Source organism: Lithobates pipiens, unplaced genomic scaffold, assembly GCF_037356315.1.
Source record: "Lithobates pipiens isolate NorthernLeopardFrog02 unplaced genomic scaffold, aLitPip1_a1.2 Scaffold_28, whole genome shotgun sequence".
NCBI lineage: Eukaryota > Metazoa > Chordata > Amphibia > Anura > Ranidae > Lithobates > Lithobates pipiens.
The window spans coordinates 191,161,698-191,184,701 of record NW_027507789.1 but is presented as its reverse complement, the minus strand read 5'-3'; the positions used below and the strand labels follow the sequence as shown (position 1 = coordinate 191,184,701).

Genomic DNA, 23,004 nt, shown 5'->3' with positions numbered 1-23,004 from the left:
TTTTTCCGACGGATTTTGTCCGAAACTGGTGTTGCATACACACGGTCGGACAAAGTTGTCGGAAAATCCAATCGTTTGTAACGTGATGACGTTATTTAGTTACGACGGGACTATGTTCAGGCTAGTAGCCAATAGCTTTGGTCTAGGAATTTGATCTGAGAATGCTTGGCACTTTGTCTCATCGAAATTCTCTACAAACAGTCGGACAAAGTCCGATCAGATCATGTTGTCGGAAAATTTTATATCCAGCTCTCAAACTTTGTTGGTCGGACATTCCGACAGAAAAAGTCCGATGTAGAACACACACGGTCGGATTATCCGACAACACGGTCCGATCGGACATTTTCCGTCGGAATTTCCGACCGTGTGTACAAGGGCTAATGCCCCGTACACATGATCCGAAAATCGGACAACAGATCATCCATTTTTTTTTTTTGCATGCAAGTCATATATCGAACCTGAAGAATTTACTAAAGTAACGAAAATTCTCATAGGACAGAATAAGAAATTGGGTGATTTCATGTGTTGTAGTGTATAGGGATGAGCAAATGGTTCGGCCCGAACTTTGGTTGTTCGGCAAACAACAAATATTATGCGCAATTTTTTTTACATTTTTGGTTTGGGATACCTCTTATTATTCATACCAGACCCAAAGGGCCTGGTAATGGACTGCGGGAACCCATGCTGTTTTTTTCAATGAGTTGTATCTATATTGCCGGGATCCGACAATTCATTACCGCGATCAGTTTTAAATAATTTTTTTTCCATTTAGAAATGTCATTTTGCTGTGGTATTGTTCTAAACACGGGAAAGATGTGCCAATTTACAGGCATACTAAGGACACCCCCCAGGCATGATATTTAAAGGAATATTTCATTTTTATTGTTTCACTTTAAGCATTATTAAAATCACTGCTCTAGAAAAAAAGTCTGTTTTTAAAACTTTTTTTTTCATTGATATATGTCCCCTGGGGCAGGACCCGGGTCCCCAAATATGTATTTTATAATGTTTTTTTTTAAAAAACAACTGTACTGATTAAACGAAAATCGGACGATCTGGTATCATACGAGAAAAATGTTAGTTTGTCCATTCGGATAATATCGGAAGAACTGTCATGATCAACTCTTGAAAGCTCTTTACTAAGGATCTGATTATCGTATGATCGTGTTGCAATCTGTATTTTTTCGTCCAATTTTCGGATCGTATGTATGGACCATTGGTTTGGGAATGTATTACTAGCAGAAGCCACAGGTAAATAAAAATATCCTGTGAGAAAAAAAGAATGCAGGCTCCTTGTGTGAGAATTGATAACTCCAATGGTTATAGAAAACCAAGTTGTACGACCAGCTTATTGTATGAACCATATGGTTATTTTTTAATGCTAATGCTCTTTCAACAGCAATAATTTTGCTTTCATAAAAATGTTAATTAGTGTGCTTGTTAAACATTAGAATATTCTGACTTAAAGGAGAAGTATGGGCAAAGCTATTTTGGCTGTACTTCACCTGTACGTCACAGGAGTGCACTTAGTTTTGGGACAGTTGCAGCATCAGATTGATCCTGCATCCACCTAGGTGTGTAAATATGTTTTTTTTTTTTTTAAAAGTGGTTGCTGACCAGCGCACGATGATATACGTCAGCACAATGGAACGGCTGCACAAATGGGCATCCAGGTAGGTCACCTTTAGGACATGGCATTGTGGGCGTGCACGCCCGCCGTATACTCCGTGACGACGTCCACAGGTCCCGTGGACTCGATGTCTGCCAGGTGTCCAGCGATCGCATCACTGAGCGGCAGAACGGGGAGATGCCTATGTAAACAAGATGTACACTGCCTAGTGACATGACAGGGAGCTACTGCTCATCAGGAGCAGTGACAGCTGTCATGTCAGTGGAAGCCCGTCCCACCCATCCCCACAGTTAGAATCACTCTCTAGGACACACTTAACCCCTTGATCCCCCCCCCCCAAGTTTTTAACCCCTTCCCTGCCAGTGTCATTTATACAATAATCAGTGCATTATATAGCACTGATTGCTGTATAAATGACAATGGTCCCAAAATGGTGTCAAACGTGTCCGATGTGTCCACCATAATGTCGCAATCATGCTAAAAATTACAGATCGCTGCCATTACTAAAAAAAAATAATAATAATAAAAATGCCATAAATCGATCCCCTATCTTGTAGATGCTATAACTTTTGAGCAAACCAATCCATATATGCTTATTTAAATTATTTTTTACCAAAAATATGTAGAAGAATACATATCAGCCTAAACTGAGAAAGACATTTGTTTCTTTATATATTTTTTGGGGATATTTATTATAGCAAAAAGTTAAAAATATTGCAATTTTTTTTCTAAATTGTCGCTTTTTTTGTTGATAGCACAAAAAATAAAAACGCAGAGGTGATCAAATACCACCAAAGGAAAGCTCTATTTATAAAGGACATCAATTTTGTTTGGGTGCAACAACACACGACCGCGCAATTGTCAGATAAAGCGACGCAGTGCCACATCGCTCTGGTCAGGAAGGGGGTCTCTTTGAAAGCAGAACTAAATGATACTATGTATAGGTTTTTGATACTTTGTTTTGCTCTACTAAAAATGTCTTTACCTTTCCCCTAACAAGTTTGGCATCTAGAGTGAAATGAACGCGACCAATATTATTTAATTGCAGTATGCATTTGTTGGACTTGAGTTGCATAATCTCTGGACAGGCTGAGAGTGAAGAAGGAAAGTACCGGATGCAGAAGTAATAGTGGGGAAGACGATGGAGTGGTAATGGAGCTAGACATGTGCGTCTAGTTTAGTACGAATTTAAAATTCGTATGAATCGAAAATTCATACGAATCGAAAATTTGTGCAAATTTCCGTAAATTAGTACATTCAGGAGGATGCGAAATACAAATTGCTATGCTTCCGAATTCTGTACGAAATACGAAATTTCTTTACAAATCTCGGATCCAAATTCCTAACGAACATTCGTAATTGTTGCGAAAAGTTAACAAACCTAAAGGTTAAAAACTCAAGAATTCAGCACAGGGATGGTGGGAGCCCCTCATAATGATACATTCATCATAACAAACATTCGTAATTGTTGCGAAAAGTTAACAAACCTAAAAGTTAAAAACTCAGGAATTCAGCACAGGGATGGTGGAAGCCCCTCATAATGATAAATTCATCATAACGAACATTCGTAATTGTTACGAAAAGTTAACACACCTAACGAAAATGTGTATTTCGTACGAAATTTCGGACACCAATTATGAAATACAAATTAATACAGAACGAAACAAATTTATTGACGGCGCACATGTCTAAATGGAGTGCATGGAGCTGTCATCACTGGAGGATGGCAAACTGGGAGATAAACGGCTAGGTGTGATCGGTATATTTGCATATTAGTTTCTCTTTAAATGAAATCTGGCCCCACTTTAAAACAGGTTCCCATTAATAACTCCTACCCTTGCCAACTGCACTTACTTACCCAGTCCGTTCTCCTAAAACTTCTGCTTCCAGGAGCAAAGAAAATACACAGCATGTCTGGTTGTGAAGGAGCATGTGACTCACTCCATGTGATAGCGCTGAGCCAATCACCAAGCGCTAGCACTGCCACACGGAGAAAGTTCGTAGCTCTATGTAAGTTACAAATTAAGAAACTCGCAGAATGGAACAATAGGGGAGCAAAGGAAGGATGAGCTTCTTGGAAGGCGGCATAAATTAACCTGTGTCTCTGCCCTTCATTGGCAAAACACAGGTTCACTTTTAGCTATCCATGGCCAGTGGATGCTTGACGAATTATTGTGTTGATTTTGTCATTACGACGGAGCCGCCACCACTGCCTCTGAAGTTACCTTCCAACTTCTGTAGACACAGTCTGAATTTTTCCAGCTGACTGTTTTTGGTTCCTCATAGCCATACATGCTTGTATAATACAAGCATACTGTATACCGTATATATGAATGCATGTTGGTTTTTTTAGTTTTTTTTAAGATAAAAACAATAAAGGTTTTACATGGGGTGCATTTAGAACTTATGAAAAAAAAATTTAAATGGGAAATAGTAGCACAGCTTCACTGCGCAGCGCCTCGACCATGATGTAATCACGCACAATGATGCCTGGTCGGAGGATTGGTTTCAATGCAGTTTTCAGATGTATGGTACCAAGAGGATTTTTTTTACTTTACAATAAATTTGAGCATTTTAACTTACTTCACTATGTGGTTGATTTACTCAAATTGGCGACGCGCTCTGTGATCAGCGAGTCTACCACTTACCATGTGATCAGCTGTCAGCCAATGACCGCTGATCATGGGATGTAAACAGAGCCAGTAATCGGCTATTTTTTCTCCTCATGCTGACGGCGTGAGGAGATAAAGAAAAGCCGATCACCGGCGGCCATTAGAGGGACATCAGTCCTGATCACGGAGAGCTCCTGCCAGCTCCACAGTGCCCACCTGTAGACAGTAGACAACAGTGCCACCTACCAGTGCCCACCAGCGCCACCCATCATTGCCCACAGTGCCACCTATCAGTGCCCACAGTGCCACCTATCAGTGCCCACAATCAGTGCCTCATCAGCAGTGCTGCACATCACTGCCACCTACCAGTGCCCATCAGTGTCACCTACCAGTGCCCATCAGTGCCAGCCATCAGTGCCACCTATCAGTGCCACCAATCAGTGCCCATCAGTGCCATCTATCAGTGGTACCAATCAATGCCCATCAGTGCCACCCATCAGTGCCACCCGTCAGGGCCCATCAGTGCCATCTTATCAGTGGCCATCAGTGCTGCCTTATCTGTACACATCAGTACCACTGTATCTGTCCTCATCATTGCCGCCTTATCTGTGCCTATCAGTGCCGCCATAACTGTGCCTATCAGTGCAGCCTATCAGTGCCCACCAGTGCAGCCTATCAGTGCCCACCAGTACCGCCTCATCAGCACATATCAATGAAGGAGAAAAATTATCTGTTTGCAAAATATTATAACAAACTATGAAACGTGATTTTTTTTCTTCAACATTTTCCATCTTTTCTGGTTTGTTTAGCAAAAAAATGAAAACCCCAGCTGTGATCAAATACCACCAAAAGAAAACTATATTTGTGGAAAAAAAATGCTAAAAATTAAATTTGGGTACAGTGTTGTATGACCGCGCAATTGTCATTCAAAGTGCAACAGCGAGTGGTTAAGCACAATGTGATTGTTCACTGATTGTCATGTGTATAATCGATTGTTTGATTGCACATGGCACAGTGTTAATATCTCATTTACATGACATGACATATATTTGGATTATTTTGAATTTAATATTCATTCATTGGTAAATATTTATTATTTGGGGTAACATTTGCAAAGCGGTGCACTATTTTGATTTATAGTACAGCTTAAAGGGGTCGTAAGGGTAATTTTTTTTTTTTTTTTTTTTAACCACTGGGCACTTAAACCCCCTTAATAACCAGACCAATTTTCAGCTTTCGGTGCTCTCACATTCTGAATGACAATTACTCAGTCATGCAACACTGTACCCATTTCTTTTGGTGGTATTTAATCACCGCTCGGTTTTTTATTTTTTGTGCTATAAAAGAAAAAAGACAGAAACGAAGAAAAATTCATTTTTTTTACAGAATTTTCGGTTATAAAAATTTAGCAGATTAGTAATTTTTCTTCATAAATTTTGGCCAAAATTGATACTACTACATATCTTTGGTAAAAATAAGTACAAATTGGTGGATATTATTTGGTCTTTGTGAAAGTTATAGAGTCCACAAACTATGGTGCCAATATCTAAAAATTGATCGCACCTGAAGTACTGACGGCCTATTTCATTTCTTGAGACCCTAACATGCCAGAAAAGTACAAATACGCCCCAAATGACCCCTTTTTGGAAAGAAGACATTCCAAGGTATTTAGTAAGAGGCATGATGAGTTTTTTGAAGTTGTCATTTTTTCCCACAATCTTTGCAAAATGAAGATTTTTTTTTCACAAAATTGTCATATTATCAGGTTATTTCTCACACACAGCATATGCATACCACAATTAAAACCAAAAACACATTCTGCTATTACTCCCGAGTACGGCGATACCACATGTGTGAGATTTTTACACAGCGTGGCCACATACAGAGGCCCAACATGCAGGGAGCGCCATCAGGCATTCTGGAGCACCCAGGACAATTCTGACATTTCTCTCCTACATGTAAAAATCATCATTTATTTGCTAGAAAATTACATAGAACCCCAAAACATTATATATGTATATATGTATATATATATATATATATATATATATATATATGTTTTTTTAGCAAAGACCCTAGAGAATACAATGGTGGTCATTGCAAATTTTTATCTCGCACAGTATTTGCACAGCAATTTTTCAAATGCTGATGTTTTTTTGGGGGGGAAAAACAGTTTTGTGCTTTAAAAAAAAAAAAACAGTAAAGATAGCCCAATCTTTTTACATAATGTGAAAGATGAAGTTACGCCGAGTAAATAGATACCTAACATGTCACCCTTCAAAATTACACACGCTCATGGAATGGCGCCAAACGTTGCTACTTAAAAATCCCCATAGGTGACGCTTTAAATTTTTTTACTGGTTACATGTTTTGAGTTACAGAGGAGGTCTAGGGCCAAAATTATTGCTCTCGCTCTAACATTCGCAGCTATACCTCACATGTGTGGTTTGAACACCGTTTTCATATGTGGGCGGGACTTATGTATGCGTTCACTTCTGCATGCAAGCTCACGGGGACAGGGGCTCTTTAAAAAAAAATTATTGTTCATTTTACTTTATTTATTTTAATTTGACACTTTTTTCCCCAAAAATAAATTTTTTCATCACTTTTATTCCTATTACAAGGAATGTAAACATCCCTTGTAATAGGAATATGGCATGACAGATCCTCTTTACAGTGAGATATGGGGTCAATAAGACCCCGCATCTCACCTCTAGGCTGGGAAACCTGAAATAATAAAAAAAAAAATGATTCTGGCTTTGATCGTATTGGCGAGTCGGTAGAAGTACTGGAAGGGAGGCGGGAGGGGGGGGGGGAAGTATCATCGAGTATGGCTGGGTATTCCAGGGTATCACAGAGTATGGCTGAGCATGGCCAAGTATGGCTGGGTATTGCAGAGTATCACCGGGTATGGCTGGGTATTGCAGGGTATCACCGACTATGGCTGGGTATTGCAGGGTATCACCGAGTATGGCTGGGTATTGCAGGGTATCACTGAATATGGCTGGGTATTGCAGGGTATCACTGAATATGGCTGGGTATTGCAGGGTATCACCGAGTATGGCTGGGTATTGCAGAGTATGGCTGGGCATTGCAGGGTATCACCGAGTATGGCTGGGTATCACCAAATATGGCTGGGTATGGCAGAGTATTGGCAGGGTATTGCAAGCTATTGCAGAGTATTGCCGGTTATTGCTGGGTATTGCAGAGTATTGGCAGGGCATTGCTGAGTATTGCAGAGTATTGGCAGGGCATTTCTGGGCATTGCAGAGTATTGGCAGGGCATTGCAGAGTATTGGCAGGGTATTGCAGAATATTGGCAGGGCATTGTTGGGTATTGCAGAGTATTGGCAAGGAATTGCGGGGTTAATTGTCAGTAAGCAGCACTGCGGGCACTGCAGATCCAGCCCACAGCGCTGCTGACACCGATCTCTTCCCCTCTCACTGTACCGATCGGTACAGAGAGGGAAGGGAGGAACCAGTGCCATGTCATGACACCGGTTTGTTTACAAGTGATTGCTCCGTCATTTGATCACGTGGTAAACGGCCGCGATGAGTGGCCGTTTACTGTGATCTGTGATGCGCCGGGTCTGGTCACGGATGCTCTCGAGTGCTCCAGGGGGCGCGCGAGAGTGGAATTCTGGGAGGACGTTATAGTACGTCCTCCCAGAGTTAAGCAACCGCCCTGTAGCCGTCATTCGGCTATGGACCGGTTGTTAAGTGGTTAAATAACAAACATGTTATACTTACCTCAACTGTGCAGCTCATTTTGCACAGAGTGGCCCCGAAAATGCTCTTCTGGGGTCCCTCGGCGGCTCTCGCGGCTCCTCCCCGCAAGAATTACCCCACCTTCATGCGTGCTCTCTCGCATGGTGATTAGTTCTTAAGGGCGCACTCCCGTGATACAGCCGTCGCCTATAGCCTCTCACTGTATCACTCGGCCCCGCCCCCCGGCGCACCGCCTCATTTGATGTGATTGGCAGCAGCGGGAGCCAATGGCTGCACTGCTTTCAATCCATCCACTCTAGCCAATCAATGGCCAGGCTTAGCGGGGCTCAGGTAAGTAAAACTGGGGAGCTGGGGGGGGGGCGGTATTGTCGGATGTTTTTTCACCTTAATGCATAGGATGCATTAAGGTGAAAAAACACAAACCTTTACAACCCCTTTAACTAGACAAGATAACAAATGTTAGTTTGATAAAGTTGTGAAGGCAGTACATTAGTATCTTAGATATCTTTAATTAAATTATAAATATGGCCTCTGCAGAGAAACCAGGAATGTTCCCATTAGCTGTGGGCAATTCATTAGTAAAGTCTGGAATGTTCTACCCACGTGATATGTTTATTATGAAAATGCATTTTTGTGTAACATTTCCAGCTGCTGAGAAGTTTTTAAATGCATCTACACGCTTTATCTACGTGTGCTCCATTTCCACATTCTCAGTGGGGAGACATAATCTAAGGATTACAGTTTCAAAATAACCAACTGACGCTATTCATGCGGAGAGGAGTTAGACGCATCTGATGCGTGCAAAGGATTACCAACTCTTTGCTCTGATTTCAGACTCTTGGGGTGTAAGACTAAAAATTCAGCCACATAGCACTGAGAAATATATATGCATGTCATCTGTATTAAAGAATAGGAATCCTGCTCATTTCATGGAAAGGAACATCAGAATGTGTGTGTGTGTGTGTGTGTGTGTGTGTGTGTGTGTGTGTGTGTGTGTGTGTATATATATATATATATATATATATATATATTGTGTATTCAATCAATCAATTAAAGGCACATTTTGGGGCTATTTAAGATTAAAAAAAGTGTGCAAAATCCCACAATTACATTGATGGCATCTCATCAACTGTTTCTATATGTGAAAACATTGTTTGACAAGAAACCAATGTGAAATTCTACTTTAAAACTTAATAAACTAAACAGTGTGAGCAATGTCACCCATTGCGAATATCAAAAATGGATTTAGACCCCTTTCACACTGCACCTGTATAGCTCCTGAAAAAAGCTGCTCCATGCACTCCAGTGTGAAAGCCCTCGGGCGCTGGCAGGGCGTCACAAAAAGTCCTGCCAGCAGCTTCTTTGTAGCGGTGAAGGAGTGGTAAACTCCACTGCTGCTCTCTATTGAAATCAATGGGGCAGCACTGCGATACCGCTGGCAAAACTCCGCTCCGGCTGCGTTTTGCAGGCGGAATTAACACCTTAAAACCACCCGCTAGTGGCCGAATAGCGCCACTAAAACTACCGTAAAGCGGTGCTAAAAATAGCGCCACTTTACCGCCAACGCCCCCCGTGGCTCAGTGTGAAAGGGCTCTTATGCCGCTTTTTTTATTGTTATTATTATACACGATTTATATAGCGCAGTTTACACAGCGCTTTACAATGTATAGGGGGGACAACACAATTACTGTACAGTTCAATACAAAAGGTACAGGAGGGCCCTGCTCATAGAGTTTACATTAGGACTTTAGAAGCAGAACATGTTTCAAATTTTTCCAACGAACTCAAGTCCGGACGAAAAATCTGTCTGTCTGTATGCAAGTCCGACGGACAAAAACCGACGCTAGGGCAGCTATTGGCTACTGGCTATGAACATTCTTTATTCTAGTCCGGTCATCATCACGGTCGAATCCGTTGGACTGTGGTGTGATTGTGTGTGGCCAAGTCCGTTCATTCGGAAGGTCCGTCGGGAAGACTGTCAGACCTAGTCGGTCGAAAAGTCCAGTCGTGTGTACGCGCCATAAGAGGTTATAGTCTCGCTAAACATTTTTTACCCCAACATACTGTAATAAAGATCCCAGCTCCCTTAGGTTGCTTGGGATTGACAGGTATTCCCCTCACTGGAGGGGTTGTAATAGCAAAAGCGGAGTTTTCTGTTTGTATACTTTTCTGGATTTTTAATTTCAAGACCTTTATTAACCACTTGCTTACTGGGCACTTAAACCCTCTTCCTGTCCAGACCAATTTTCAACTTTCAGCACTGTCACACTTTGAATGACAATTGCGTCATACAACACTGTAGCCAAATGATAATTTTTTTCCCACAAATAGAGCTTTCTTTTGGTAGTATTTGATCACCTCTGCAGTTTTTATTTTTATATATATATATTTTATATTTTGTTATAAAATTTTGCAAACAGGTAATTTTTCTCCTTCATTGATGTACGCTGATGAGGCTGCACTGATGGGCACCGATAGGCTGCACTGATAGGCACTGATGAGCTGCACTGATGGGCACCGATAAGGCGGCACTGATAGGCGGCACTGGTGTGCACTGAGAAGTGGCACTAATAGGTGGTACTGATAGGTGGCACTGATAGCTGGCAGTGATGGGCACTGATAGGTGAGTCAGTGTGAGGAGAAAAAAAAATCAATTACCAAGCTTTTGTTTACACATGTGATCAGCTGTCTCGGTGACTCTGTGATCACGGCGCACGCGGGGAGCGTGCAAAGGGGAGGCTGTCACATGACAACCCCCCGGAAATTCAGGTCCACGTCATTCAGCAAGTGGTTAATGTTGTTTGGGACCTAAAACCTAAACAGTTTTTTTTTGCAACAGCTAGTTTTGATCTCTCTGAAGACATACGATCAAGAGTAGTTGATCTGCATAAGGCTGGGCTCACATCTATACAGTGCGGGCCACCGCACAACATGCCTATTCAAATCACATGCAATGTCTGTACGGTACTTTTTGAGCCATGCATTTGTATGGCTCAAATCACACCGTACCTGCAGGAAAAAGGGTGCAGGACCCTTTTTTTCCAGCACTGGAATAGGATTGCATGGATGTTCACTCCTATGCGATATGATTTTGTCAATCACACTGGGTTTTGGAGTCTTTAACTTAACATTGACACCCACTGCGGTTAGCATGAATGCTGTGCGATTTCAATGCAGTGCTGGAAAGGCACAGGATTCGATGCGTTTCCTGCACCACATATATGTGAACCAAGCCTAAGGCTGGAAAGCGATGCAAAGCAATCTCAAGCTGTTCAGGCATCCATCAGTTGACAGACAAATTGTCTATAAATGGAGACAGTTTTGTACTGTGGCTACTCTTCCTAGAAGTAGGTGCCCAACAAAGATGACTCCTAGGGCACAATGGTGAATTCTCAATGAGGTAAAGAAGAACCCATCAGTCTACCATACTGAAGGCTTTGAACAGGCAGGGTGTCTGTGGCAGAGAGGTATGGAGAAAGCCACTGGTCTCCATAAAAAATGACTCCATGCCTGAAGTTTGCCAAAGAGCACCTTGGCATACTTCAACTCAGCTGCGAAAATTAGGGCTGTTACTGATCAAAATTTTCGTGTTCGATTAATCTTTTTTTAATTGATTAATTGACTAATTTTGATTAATTATAACGCACATATAGATCCAACTACTTTTAGCTGATCTCCTTGCATTGCAACTCTGCATTAGTCAGTGGTAAATGTGGTATACAGTATACACAATCACCAAACATTAGTTTGTTTCTACAATCCATGACTTAACTTCACAGTTCACACAAATACGTTTTAAATTCAAACTGTAGCACTGACGTAAGTAATTTTTTTTCCACAGTAGTGAGACAATCCCTCCACCTCCGGTCTAACTAATCACTCTCACCTTATGGCATGGACCCCGTTCAAACAGGTGGTCATGCAAGCGGTTATCAAAAGGGTTAACATGGACCATAAACTTCTCTCACGTCTTCTTAGATCTCAGCAAGGACGCCAGGTCATGGGTAGAAAGAAAAGATCTAAGTGCTCACCGCTTACGTATAAGATTTAATTTTTGTGTTCAAACACAAACTACTCACATAAAGATGATAAAAACACAGCATGTAAAGCCGACAATCGTGTTAGTTCTGTAGGGCAGCAGTGGATTACATCATGCGTAGCTCCTCCCCCGTACGCGTTATGTTCAATCAGAACTTCAACGTCACCGGACTCCTCCCCCCTTCCCTGCGTTAGCAGATGGAGACACTTGGGGAAGGAGGGAGGAGTCCAGTGACGTCGATGTCCGTGACGTCACCAGATCTCAGACGAAACTCCCTGAAGACCCGGAAGCCAGCAGAGAGGTGAGTACCGATCAAAAGAATTTTGATCGATCAAAAAAATTCATTGATTAATTGAGGAATTAATCTTTCATTTCCACAGACCTAGTCAAAATGTTTTGCACCGTTTATCAACATCAAAGCATTATCCCAGCGGTGAAGTATGGTGGAGGGAACATCATGTGTTGGGCTTACTTCTCTGCCTCAGGGCCTGGACCACTTGCTAAAATCGGGGGGGGGGGGAATGAATTACCAACTTTACCAAAATATCCTACAAATTCTTAGATGTTGGGTGATGCAGCAGGACAATTACCCTAAGCACTCAAGTAAATCCACCCCAGAATGGCTTCAGAAAAAGAAAATGTGCATTTTGGAATAGGCCAGTTAGAGCCCAGACCTTAACCCCATAGAGATGCTGTGGAATGACATCAAGAGAGCCATTCACACCAGACAACCTACAAATGTGTCTGAGCTGAAGCAGTTTTGCAAAAAGGAATGGTGAAAAATGCCTTCGGAATGTTATGCATGTCCAATCTAAAGCTACCAAAAGAACTTGCTTGAAGTCATTGCTGCGAACTGAAGATCAGCCAACTATGAACACCAAGGGTTCACTTACTTTTTTTTACATCACTGTGAATGTTTAATGGGCACCAAATCGATAATCGTTTGGATGTTTTTGAGCCAAAAAAACAAAGGACAAGTTTGGAAATTTTCTGCCGAACGAGCGATAAATTGAAAGCTTACTTTGTTTCCTGTCCGACCTGTCTGCACTAGGTATATGTAAAAAAAACTAACATAAAATGTATTTATTTATGTCCACTGAACAATTTATTGGTCATTACATGATGGCACCATTGTTTGCCCTTGCGGCCCAATGTTCGTTTTTCGAAATTGGCTTTGCTCGATTTTTCGTATAGTGTATGGCCAGCATTAGATGAGGATCGGGTCAGATTTTATGTCAAATTACTACTAAGTGCCTGAAGTATAACTGCAATAACTACAAGTGACAGGGCCCCATAGTAAGTACATTATAGTTACCCAGGCTCTCTATATCACCTATATCTCTTAATTGAGTCCAATGACCTTGCATAATGAGGTTTAATGTTGATAAATATAAAGTTAAGCACTTGGGGGCTAAGAATATGCATGCATCATACATACTAGGGGGAGTACAACGGGGGGATCCATAGTGGAGAAGGATCTGGGGGGGATCCATAGTGGAGAAGGATCTGGGGGTTTTGGTAGATCATAAGCTCAATAATAACATGCAAAGTCAAGCTGCAGTTCCCAAAGCGAGCAAAGTCCTTTCTTGTATTAAAAGAGGTATGGACTCCAGAGAAAGAGATATGATTTTGCCCCTGTACAAATCATTAGTAAGACCTCATCTGGAATATGCAGTTCAGTTTTGGTCTCCAGTTCTCAAAAAGGATATCGGGGAACTGGAGAAAGTGCAGAGAAGGGCAACCAAACTGATAAGAGGAATGGAGGAACTCAGCTATGAGGAAAGATTAGAGGAACTGAAATTATTCACGCTTGAGAAGAGAAGATTAAGGGGGGATATGATCACCATGTATAAATATATAAGGGGTCCATATAGTGAACTTGGTGTTGAGTTATTCACTTTACAGTCAATGTAGAGGACAAGGGGGCACTCTTTATGCCTAGAGGAAAAGAGATTTCATCTCCAAATACGGAAAGGTTTCTTTACAGTAAGAGCTGTGAAAATGTGGAATAGATTCCCTGCAGAGGTGGTTCTGGCTCGCTCAGTAGATTGCTTTAAGAATGGCCTGGATTATTTCCTAAGTGTACATAATATAACTGGGTACTAAAATTTATAGGTAAAGTTGATCCGGGGAAAATCTGATTGCCTCTCTGGGATCAGGGAGGATTTTTTTTCCTGCTGTAGCAAATTGGATGCTGCTTTTCTGGGGTTTTTTCGCCTTCCTCTCGATCAAAGGTGGGTATAGGATTGGGTATATGGGATTGTATGATATTTTTTATTTTAGTTATTATTATTTTTATTTTATGGTTGAACTAGATGGACTTATGTCTTTTTTCAACCTGACTAACTATGTAACTATGTATAATATTTTCTTTCTTATCAATAAATTGTTATACATTTTTCAAACACATGGACTGTATGGCCTACTTAGTCCTTCGAAACACATTTCAGCGGACAGTCCGCTCGTGTGTGGGCTTCAGCGGACTTTTTCAGCGTGCAGTCTGGCGTACTAAGTATTTCGGTTTTTCCGTAATTCTGTCCGTCATACTTTGGTTTCAGCGGACAATCCGCTCGTCAGTAGGCTAGTTCGACGGACCAAGAATGGCGCATGCCCAGAAAGGATTTACACGGCGGAAGGGTGCATTGCTGTGTATTGGACTTCCTATTTCTAGTCCCGTCGTACGTGCTGTACACGTCATCGCGCAAGCTTTCGACGGACTGTTTGTGCATCCGTGTGTGGTCAAGTCCGTTCATTCAAAAGTATGACGGACTGTCCGTCGGATTGTATGACGGACTAAGTAGGCCATACAATCCGCCCGTGTGTACGCGGCCTTACTCACACATTTCCTTTTTTATGTGGAAATTATTTGGCAAGTACTGCTGTGCAGTCACGTGGATTGTCATGGCTGTAGGTAGGCCATACATAGTTTTGTTTGGTTTTCAGTCAGAACAAAAAGAATAACATTAATAACTTTGTCTTTTAGCTGTCCAAATAATTTTCACTTCCGAAAAGACCACCTGACACCAAAATCTCTTTGGGATGCCACTGGAAGTTGCTGCATAACTTTGAAGCCTAATTCCAGTCATTTTGTTTTAGATATAGTGCGGAAGAGTTAAAGAGGAAGTAAACTCTCCCACTCTAATGCTGCTTTTCATTTAGTCCATTATAATACATAATTATCAAACTATAGCCACTGTAATCCACCCCAAATTGCATATTACTTACTGTTTAAAGAAACTTTAAAAAACTTGTTTCCAGGGGTTAGGCAGTGCCATCTTAAGTATAGTTTTCTGAGTCCACAGTGTAGTGTATTTCCACCCTTACATTGAGCACTTCCTGTACTGTTAACTAAGCCTCCTCCTCAATCCAACATTTCTATGGCAACCCTGGTTCCCTGTTCATAGCTGACTTGTTTTATTTCATAGTACTTACTTGTGCCGATTATCTAATGTTTGCCTTTGTCAGTCTTATCAGCTTCAGCTGATAAGACTGCAGTAATGCTGTCCAATGCCCTGGTTTACACTGCATGTGATGTCACATGGTCACATGGGGTGTAGGAGGAAGCTCTGAATGATTCTGCAGTCTCCTGGGATTTCAGTGTTGTGCCGTAGGAAGTCCTGATAATAGATAGACAAGTACACAGAGTGTTCCGTAAATCAGGGAAGATCTGGGCATGCTCAGTGATGTCATTCTAAATAACAAAAAGTATTAGAACCATACTAAGCAAGTAAGGAGATATCTACAAGCAGTGTTCATTAGGGTTTTTAATGCCGATTTACATGGGACAAAGTTGTGGGGGAGAGTTTACAACCACTTTAACATTTATGTCAGGCTTTTTTTTCTTTTAACCCTTTGGGAGTTTTTTAAATCTTGCTTCCTGTAGCTGTGGTTGTCACCAGCATGGTCAGCAATAGAAACATTGTCAGAAGTTCTTATACTTTCCCATGCCTGTGCCTCTTTTGGAGAGATTTTCATCACATCCTGTCCTGACAGGATGTGAGGATAAATCTCCTCACTAAGGCTCAGTAATCAATAGAGAAGCTTTGGAGGCTGATAGGAAGAGGAAAAGTTGAGATTTGCATATACATTCAGCTATCTTTACATGTGGTATGTCTGGATCTACTGAAGAGTTTAAATGTGGTTTCCACAGAGAGTGGCCCCTGCTTATGCATTTTCATCATATGCTGTGTTTGAATTGCCCAAGTTTGTGACAGGTTTACTTTAAAGCGGAGTTCCACCCAAAAATCGAACTTCCGCTTTTCCGGCTCCTCCCCCCCCTCTTGTGTCACATTTGGCACCTTTTGGGGGGGGGGGGGGAATTCATGTCTAATGCAGGTATTTTGCTCCCACTTCCGGGCACAGATACCCGAGCCACCCACAGGTATCCACGCCACTTCCCGTCCCCTCCTCCCCCTGTATTCTGGGAGACACAAGGGTCCCAGAAAACAGCAGGGACCAGTGGGATAGCGCAACGCAAGTCGTACATGCGCAGTAGGGAACCAGGAGTAAAGCCGCAAGGCTTCACTTCCTGATTCCCTTATTGAGGATGGCGGTGGCAGCACCTGAAATGTGAGGGTTAGATCGGCTTCGGGTGCCAACATTACAGGTGCCCTTGACAAGTAAGTGTCCATATTTTAAAAGTCAGCAGCTGCAGTATTTGTAGCTGCTGACTTAAAAAAAAAAAAAACGCGGAACTCCGCTTTAAACAATAAGCAACCCTATGTGAAAGATATCCATATTTATATATCCATTCACAGATTATATGAATGAGCCATCATTGAACACTTTGTGTAGCATACAACATACAGTTAACAAATGTATTAAAGAGCAGGTAAACATGTCTGTCTTTAATTCCTAGGAAATCAGTGTCTTGTAAACTGAATGACATATAAAAATTAATTTCTAAGCACATTAGGCATTAATCATTGGCTATTTTATACACCAATGTTGTGGTTATCCTTAGCAACTGACACAAAGATTTAAAAAAACTGGACTAGGTCTTTACACCAGGTATTTGTGCAAAAGCAATTATTCTGAATTGTGGAAAAAGATTGCACAGCAACATAAAAACACACGGTTGTGTATCACTATTGGCATGCACTAATTGCCATCATACAGTGAAGGTAGTAAATCAGTTCACTAGTAACGTGATGAACTCTTCTGTCCATAACACAGCTATGAATACCTGCACTGCCACCAGTTCTACTGTTAGCCATGGCTAATGAAGCATCGTTTTGTCTTAACAGGTAAGTAGAGCATGAAGCATCAGTGACAATGCTGCAAGTCATTTGTTAAGACCCTGGACCTACACATAGGACCTCTAAATCATCAGACCACACAGAAGATACCAACGTAGCATTTTCAGCATGTACCATGTTGATTTCAAATTTACACAAATTACCACTTTGTAATATATGATGTTCAGCAAATTAGCAAGTAAATTATGGACAAATTACACTCCAGGCACTTGTTTTTCATCTACAGCCTTGCATCCATCCACTTCCATCACAGTTTTTTTTTAATTCTAAACATTTGTATTGGATTTAGTCACTTATATAAAGTACAAAACAGATGGATTTAACATGTAGCAGTTTAAAATAAAAAGATGATAAGGCAATTAGTCAACAAGCAACAGGTAGCTTATGCATATATGTACAAACAAAAATTTGGACATGAATGTTCACCTTTTTTAATACACATATAGACTAGCAATATCGATTAATTGCTGATTGTAAAAAATCGACTCACAATTACGAAATAGCTGGTTTGTGGGAGATCAAATCACAATACTAAGTAATTGCTTTAGTTAAATGAAGCTGCATCTTAAACTACCCATTAACCACCAAGCAAGATAAAAAGTAAACGTTGGCAGAATGGCTCAGGTATGCGATTAACTGCATCAAAACTTGAGTTATTATGTAGAACCATTGTCCTTTATGTACCAGGGGGGGTTTAAAAATGAGGTTCACAAAATATACAGGAAAAAAATCAGATACATCTTCACCCAATCATTTTATATTTCTGACATTGAGTGTTGGCTGTGGTTTATAACTCATTCATCTAACAACCTGTAAAAACGTGAAGTGTAGCTGCTCTACTGTTGCAACATATTATATAATTTATCTATTGCCCTTATATGAAAAGTGGTCGTAGAGAGAGAATGGAGTGACAGGAGGAGTTGTGAGGATATGGAACAATGTGTTGGTTATAGGGAGGAGTTACATGGTGTGATGGGAAGTTTTATGAAAAGGTATCCAATAAAAACCTTATAAAGAGAGAAAAAAAGAAAAGAAAGGGTATATGTAGCAAAAGGAGGAACTAATCTTTAACAAAATTCAAAGACGTGAAGAACATAATGTCAGAATAAACTTTGTACCGACTGTCTGTAGTTGCAACTTATTGTAACAGACACGTTTTATTTTGTATTCATCGTAGGTCACTGATTATGTATTTAAGTTGCCTTTTTTTTCCTCTTATGTAATATTACTTTTCTGGAATACTTTTTCCGCTATTGCTAAATGTTTCACATTCCTGCATTGAGGTGAATTAATAAAAAGTATCTGAGACAAGTTCCTCAACTTGTACTCAACTAGTACTCTTGTCCATAGCAGCCATTCAGCCTCTATATTACATTTTTATCACAGCTTAGAAAATGGAAATGTAATAGCTGATTGGCTGTGCTCTTTTTAGAAACATAGCTTTGTTTTAGATGCTTTTTATGAATCCCCCCCATTTGAGGATATTTCTCAGAAAGACACAAAGGTTTCCTTGTTAGGCTCTCTTTGTGGGATAATTCCAAATGCAAACATCCACAGTTAAGCAGTGAAGGTCTTGGAGCAGTTGACTTTGACAGAAGACCTCAACCAACATGTGTTATCACCATACAGTCCTTCTATTTCCAAATAAATCCTTTATTATACGTTAAACAAAATCCATTTCACAACTATACAAAGGTAGGTTGTACAGATAAGAGCCAGAAACAGAAATAAATACTAAATGTTATCTTACCTGCACAAATAGTAGCAATGAAGATTTTGATAGCAGCATTCTATTCTTAGGAATTTAACAACGTTCAATACAGAAAACCCAAAAAGTCAGGTGACACAAGTTATATCGCAGTGCTTTATTGCCTCTATAAATGTAGCCAGATGTGCCAGTAGGACTCAATTGTGCAGAAAGTGTTTCTCACCCATTTAGAACAGACTTTTCCTGGTTCGAACTACAAGGGAATACAAAGCACACGAACCTTGAAAATAAGCAGGTGAGTAAGGAATGAGAAGCTGTTGAGGTTTACGTGGATGGGTCTCCAGATATGAAGAAGGTTGACTGAAGAATAGTTGGACAAGGCAGAAAAAGACAGGTGTATTTAGTGAGGTCAGCTTTCCAAGGATCACTTATCTCCCTTTTTCCGCGTTTTGCATCTTAATATTCTACATTCTTCCTGTGAGTATCTTTCCTTCTTACTGTGTATCTTGTTCTCTCTAATTCCCAATTCATGTGTGATCTTTTTGCTCCTGTTCTTTGGTTTCTTTACCCTCTATCTCCCATTCTTTGTTGATTTTATATTGCTCTCCAGCTTCTTTTTTGCGATTCTGCTTTCTTCAGCTCCTCTGCAACATTTGGCAAAACCTTCCCACACCAGGTTTTCTTTCATTTCTCTTGTGCATCTCTGTACTGTACCTCTGCATCCTCTATCCCTGCCTCTCTCTGCACTCTTTCTCTCCCTCCTCCTCCTTTCCTGCCTCTCCCTCCCTCTGCTCCTTCTTTCCCAAGGTATGATCCCAGTGTTCTCTCTTCCAGCCACCTCTATCCAGTGATCACTCTTTGAATGGTTCTTATCGTAAAGAAGAATAAAACCTAGAGAGGAAAATAAAAAGATCTAAAACTTCTATTTATTTTTACAGCCCTAAGATATACAGTGCATCAGCCAACACCGACTCGAACACGATGGAAGCTTAGTTCATTTATATGTAAATAAAAATGACATGAAGTTATGCCCATTTTGCCTGACAATAGTTTATTTACATAAAATTCATACAAAGTCAGGTTATTTAAGGAGGAACTTATGTGCAATTTTACATATTGAAGTAACATTGAAGCAAGGTTTTTTATTATTTAAATTTTTGTATGAAGAGCATGATCTATCCAAAAATTTGTAATAATAAAGATATCCACACTGATGTACCAATTTAGTGCTGGATTCACTCACTGTATTCTTTTGTCCCTTGGATACGCCTGTAGTAAGCTTTCCCTTAATCTTGAGCGTTCTTTCTTATGCATGGTAGTTTCACTCCAACTCCTATATCATCCATGATATAAATTCAATAGTTAAGGGAGAGTGAGGCCCAGCTTCTGAAGACTGGGGGTAATTCAGCTTACCAGTATTTTCTATTAAATTAGAGGTTTGGACCAGATGTTTGTATAGGTCATGGATTAATGTTCTGTGAAATCCAAGAGCGTTGATTGTGTATTTGTAGCATATTTTGTTGGCTTTGCCATTGATTGATTCAATCAAAGATCAACCATGCAGACTTATGCTGCGCACATCGGATTTTCCGACAGGAAATGTTGAATGTGAGCTTGTTGGCGGTAAGTCCAACCGTGTGTACGCTCCATCGGACATTTGTTGTTGGACTTTCCACCAACAAATGTTGGCTAGCATGCTCTCAAATTTTCCACCAACAAATGTGTGTTGTCTGACATCGGACAAGAGTCCAAAGTACAAACATGGATACTTGGAATCAAGTAAGAGCCGGAAGCACTCGGTCTTGTAAAACTAGCATTCGTAATGGAGATATCACGTACGTCTTGTACGTCACTACATTCGTAATTGTTGGCTAACATTTGTGTGACCGTGTGTATACAAGACAATTTGGAGCCAACACCCTTTGAACAAAAATCCACGGTTTTGTTGTTGGAAAGTCCAATCGTGTGTATAAGGCTTAAAAGTCAGCCATCATTTATTATTTAATTATTACTTCACTGCTGTATGTCATGTAAGTGCCTTGCTAGAAAATGAAAGGGTAGCAAAGGGCGATATCTCTAAAACTACATGGTTCAGAAATTAGGATCTATTTAAAAGGTTATAATATATTGTTTAGTGGGTTGTCTTTTTTAAAAAAAAAGTTATTTCTTGTCTTAAGCCTCATACACACGATCGGACTTTAAACCAACTTTCCCGTGGATTTCTGTACAAAAGGTGTTGGCCGTGAACTTGTTAAGCATACACACGATCTGACTTTTTCAGCCAACTTTCAACAAATCACGTGGTTTTTCTGCTCTTTGCACCACCTTTAGTCAACTTCTGCATTGTTATGTGATCTTTTGCATTGGTTTTGAGCATGCATGGTTGTAAAGTCCGAGGGTTTTCTGTACACACGATCGGACTTTGCTCCATCGGACTTATGTTGTCAAAAAGTTTGTCTGTTCGTACAGTCAACATTTGTCTGATGAAAACCGAAAAAGTTTGTCCGATGGAGCGTACACACGGATGGATGTTGCCTTAAAACAGCTAATTTGCATGTTTGTTGTCAAAAAGTCTGATCGTGTGTATGGGCCTTTACATGCAATGGGGTCCTTACCGTAACATGCTAAGTGTTTGGCTTAGGACTCTTACATTTTAGCCTTGGAGTCCTACTGTATATTTTAGCTCTTTAAGCTCTTTAAAGTGGTTGTAAACCCTTACAAACCACTTTGACCTAATAAAAATATAAATATATCAGTTAAATAATTAAATATCAAGAGAAACATTATGTGCTTTCTTCATTTCATTCTGAGAGCCCCAGGGTATGTCTCTTTGGGCGTCTGTCCTCTGTCCTTGACATCTTTGTGACACCGAGTCAAAAGGTCTCGTGAGAATACCTAAATTCACTGGTGGGGACATTGTTTAGTGTGATTCCACTGCTGGCCCCTTGCTGGTCCGACAGCTGTATGTAATGGATGTGGGTTTAACAGTTTTAGATTTCACACACTAATAGCTCTTTTTTTTCTGATTCTTTTGCCTGCCCACCTGTCTCTCCCTGACCAGTTACTTGTGCTAAAGAACAAAACAGTTTGTCACTGTCAATCTGCCTGGGCATCCTTATTTTACTTATGCCATGACTGCATCAGAAGGAACGCACAAGGAGAGAAGGAAAGAAAATGTTTGGTGTGGTAATTTCTCTCTTTCTTCTAAAAAAATTATTGCAAATAAAAAGATATAATCACTTCTGTTCATACCCTACAGTCATTGAGAGTATCCATGCATTCTTCAACCTGCTTTAAGTTACAACCCTTGTAGTTTAATCCTGTAATACATTTTGGGTATTTCGATATTGACTCCTTTAATAATTCTCAAAAATGAAGAAGCACCCTGTAATCCTAATATCTGCTGACATTATGTATATTGCAGGTGCTAAGCTTCCAAATCATGTTTTGTAGCTTCCTATTTTAAAGCAAGCATTAAAAAAAAATAGCCTTGAACAGGGTGATTGAAATGTGGAATATGCCCATTTCCCCCCTCTCTTCCCTTTAGTATTTGTTAATGTCTCACCCTCTTGCTGGCAGTAATGTCCTGTTTTGTTCGGGGTGAGTTCACCCCCAGCTCATCTGCAGGTCTTCGAGTCCTTTGTAGCCCCTGGCGTCCCTTCCAGAGATTACACAGCCAAACATCCCCGCACTGCAGAGGGAGAGCAGTATTGTGACAGTCAGCAAAGGCAGGGACATCAGCTGTTTGCTCTCCTAACCTGGAGGGTGGGGGGGATCTCTCATATGGGGGAATCCCTTCGCCTCTTCCTAACTGTACAGAGCAGTCCCTGTCTTCTCTCTGTTTCTCCTACACATTTTCTTGCTGGATAGAGTCCAACTCTCCTCTCCCCTCCCTTTAACTGCTCTTTTGTGTGTTAAGATCTCCTTTGCTGTATCAATGCACTTTCTTCTCTTATCTCTCCCTCTCCTCACCTAACATCAACGTTTCTCTACATCCATCTCCCTCCTTCCTCTGTTTCTCTCCCACA

General features: G+C 40.7%; 1 protein-coding gene across 1 annotated transcript in view; it reads right to left on the bottom strand.

The window, feature by feature from the left end:
- The window catches only part of CRHR1 (corticotropin releasing hormone receptor 1), a 324,543-nt gene extending 301,793 nt beyond the window's left edge, over nt 1–22,750 (bottom strand). Inside the window, exons 1-2 of the mRNA XM_077460170.1 lie at nt 22,542–22,750; nt 19,019–19,867 (exon numbers count right to left, since the gene is read on the bottom strand). Coding sequence (XP_077316296.1) covers nt 19,019–19,057 — 39 coding nt within the window. The 5' untranslated portion in view covers nt 19,058–19,867; nt 22,542–22,750. The remainder of the gene's footprint in view (nt 1–19,018; nt 19,868–22,541) is intronic.
- Between the last annotated feature and the right edge of the window lie 254 nt (nt 22,751–23,004).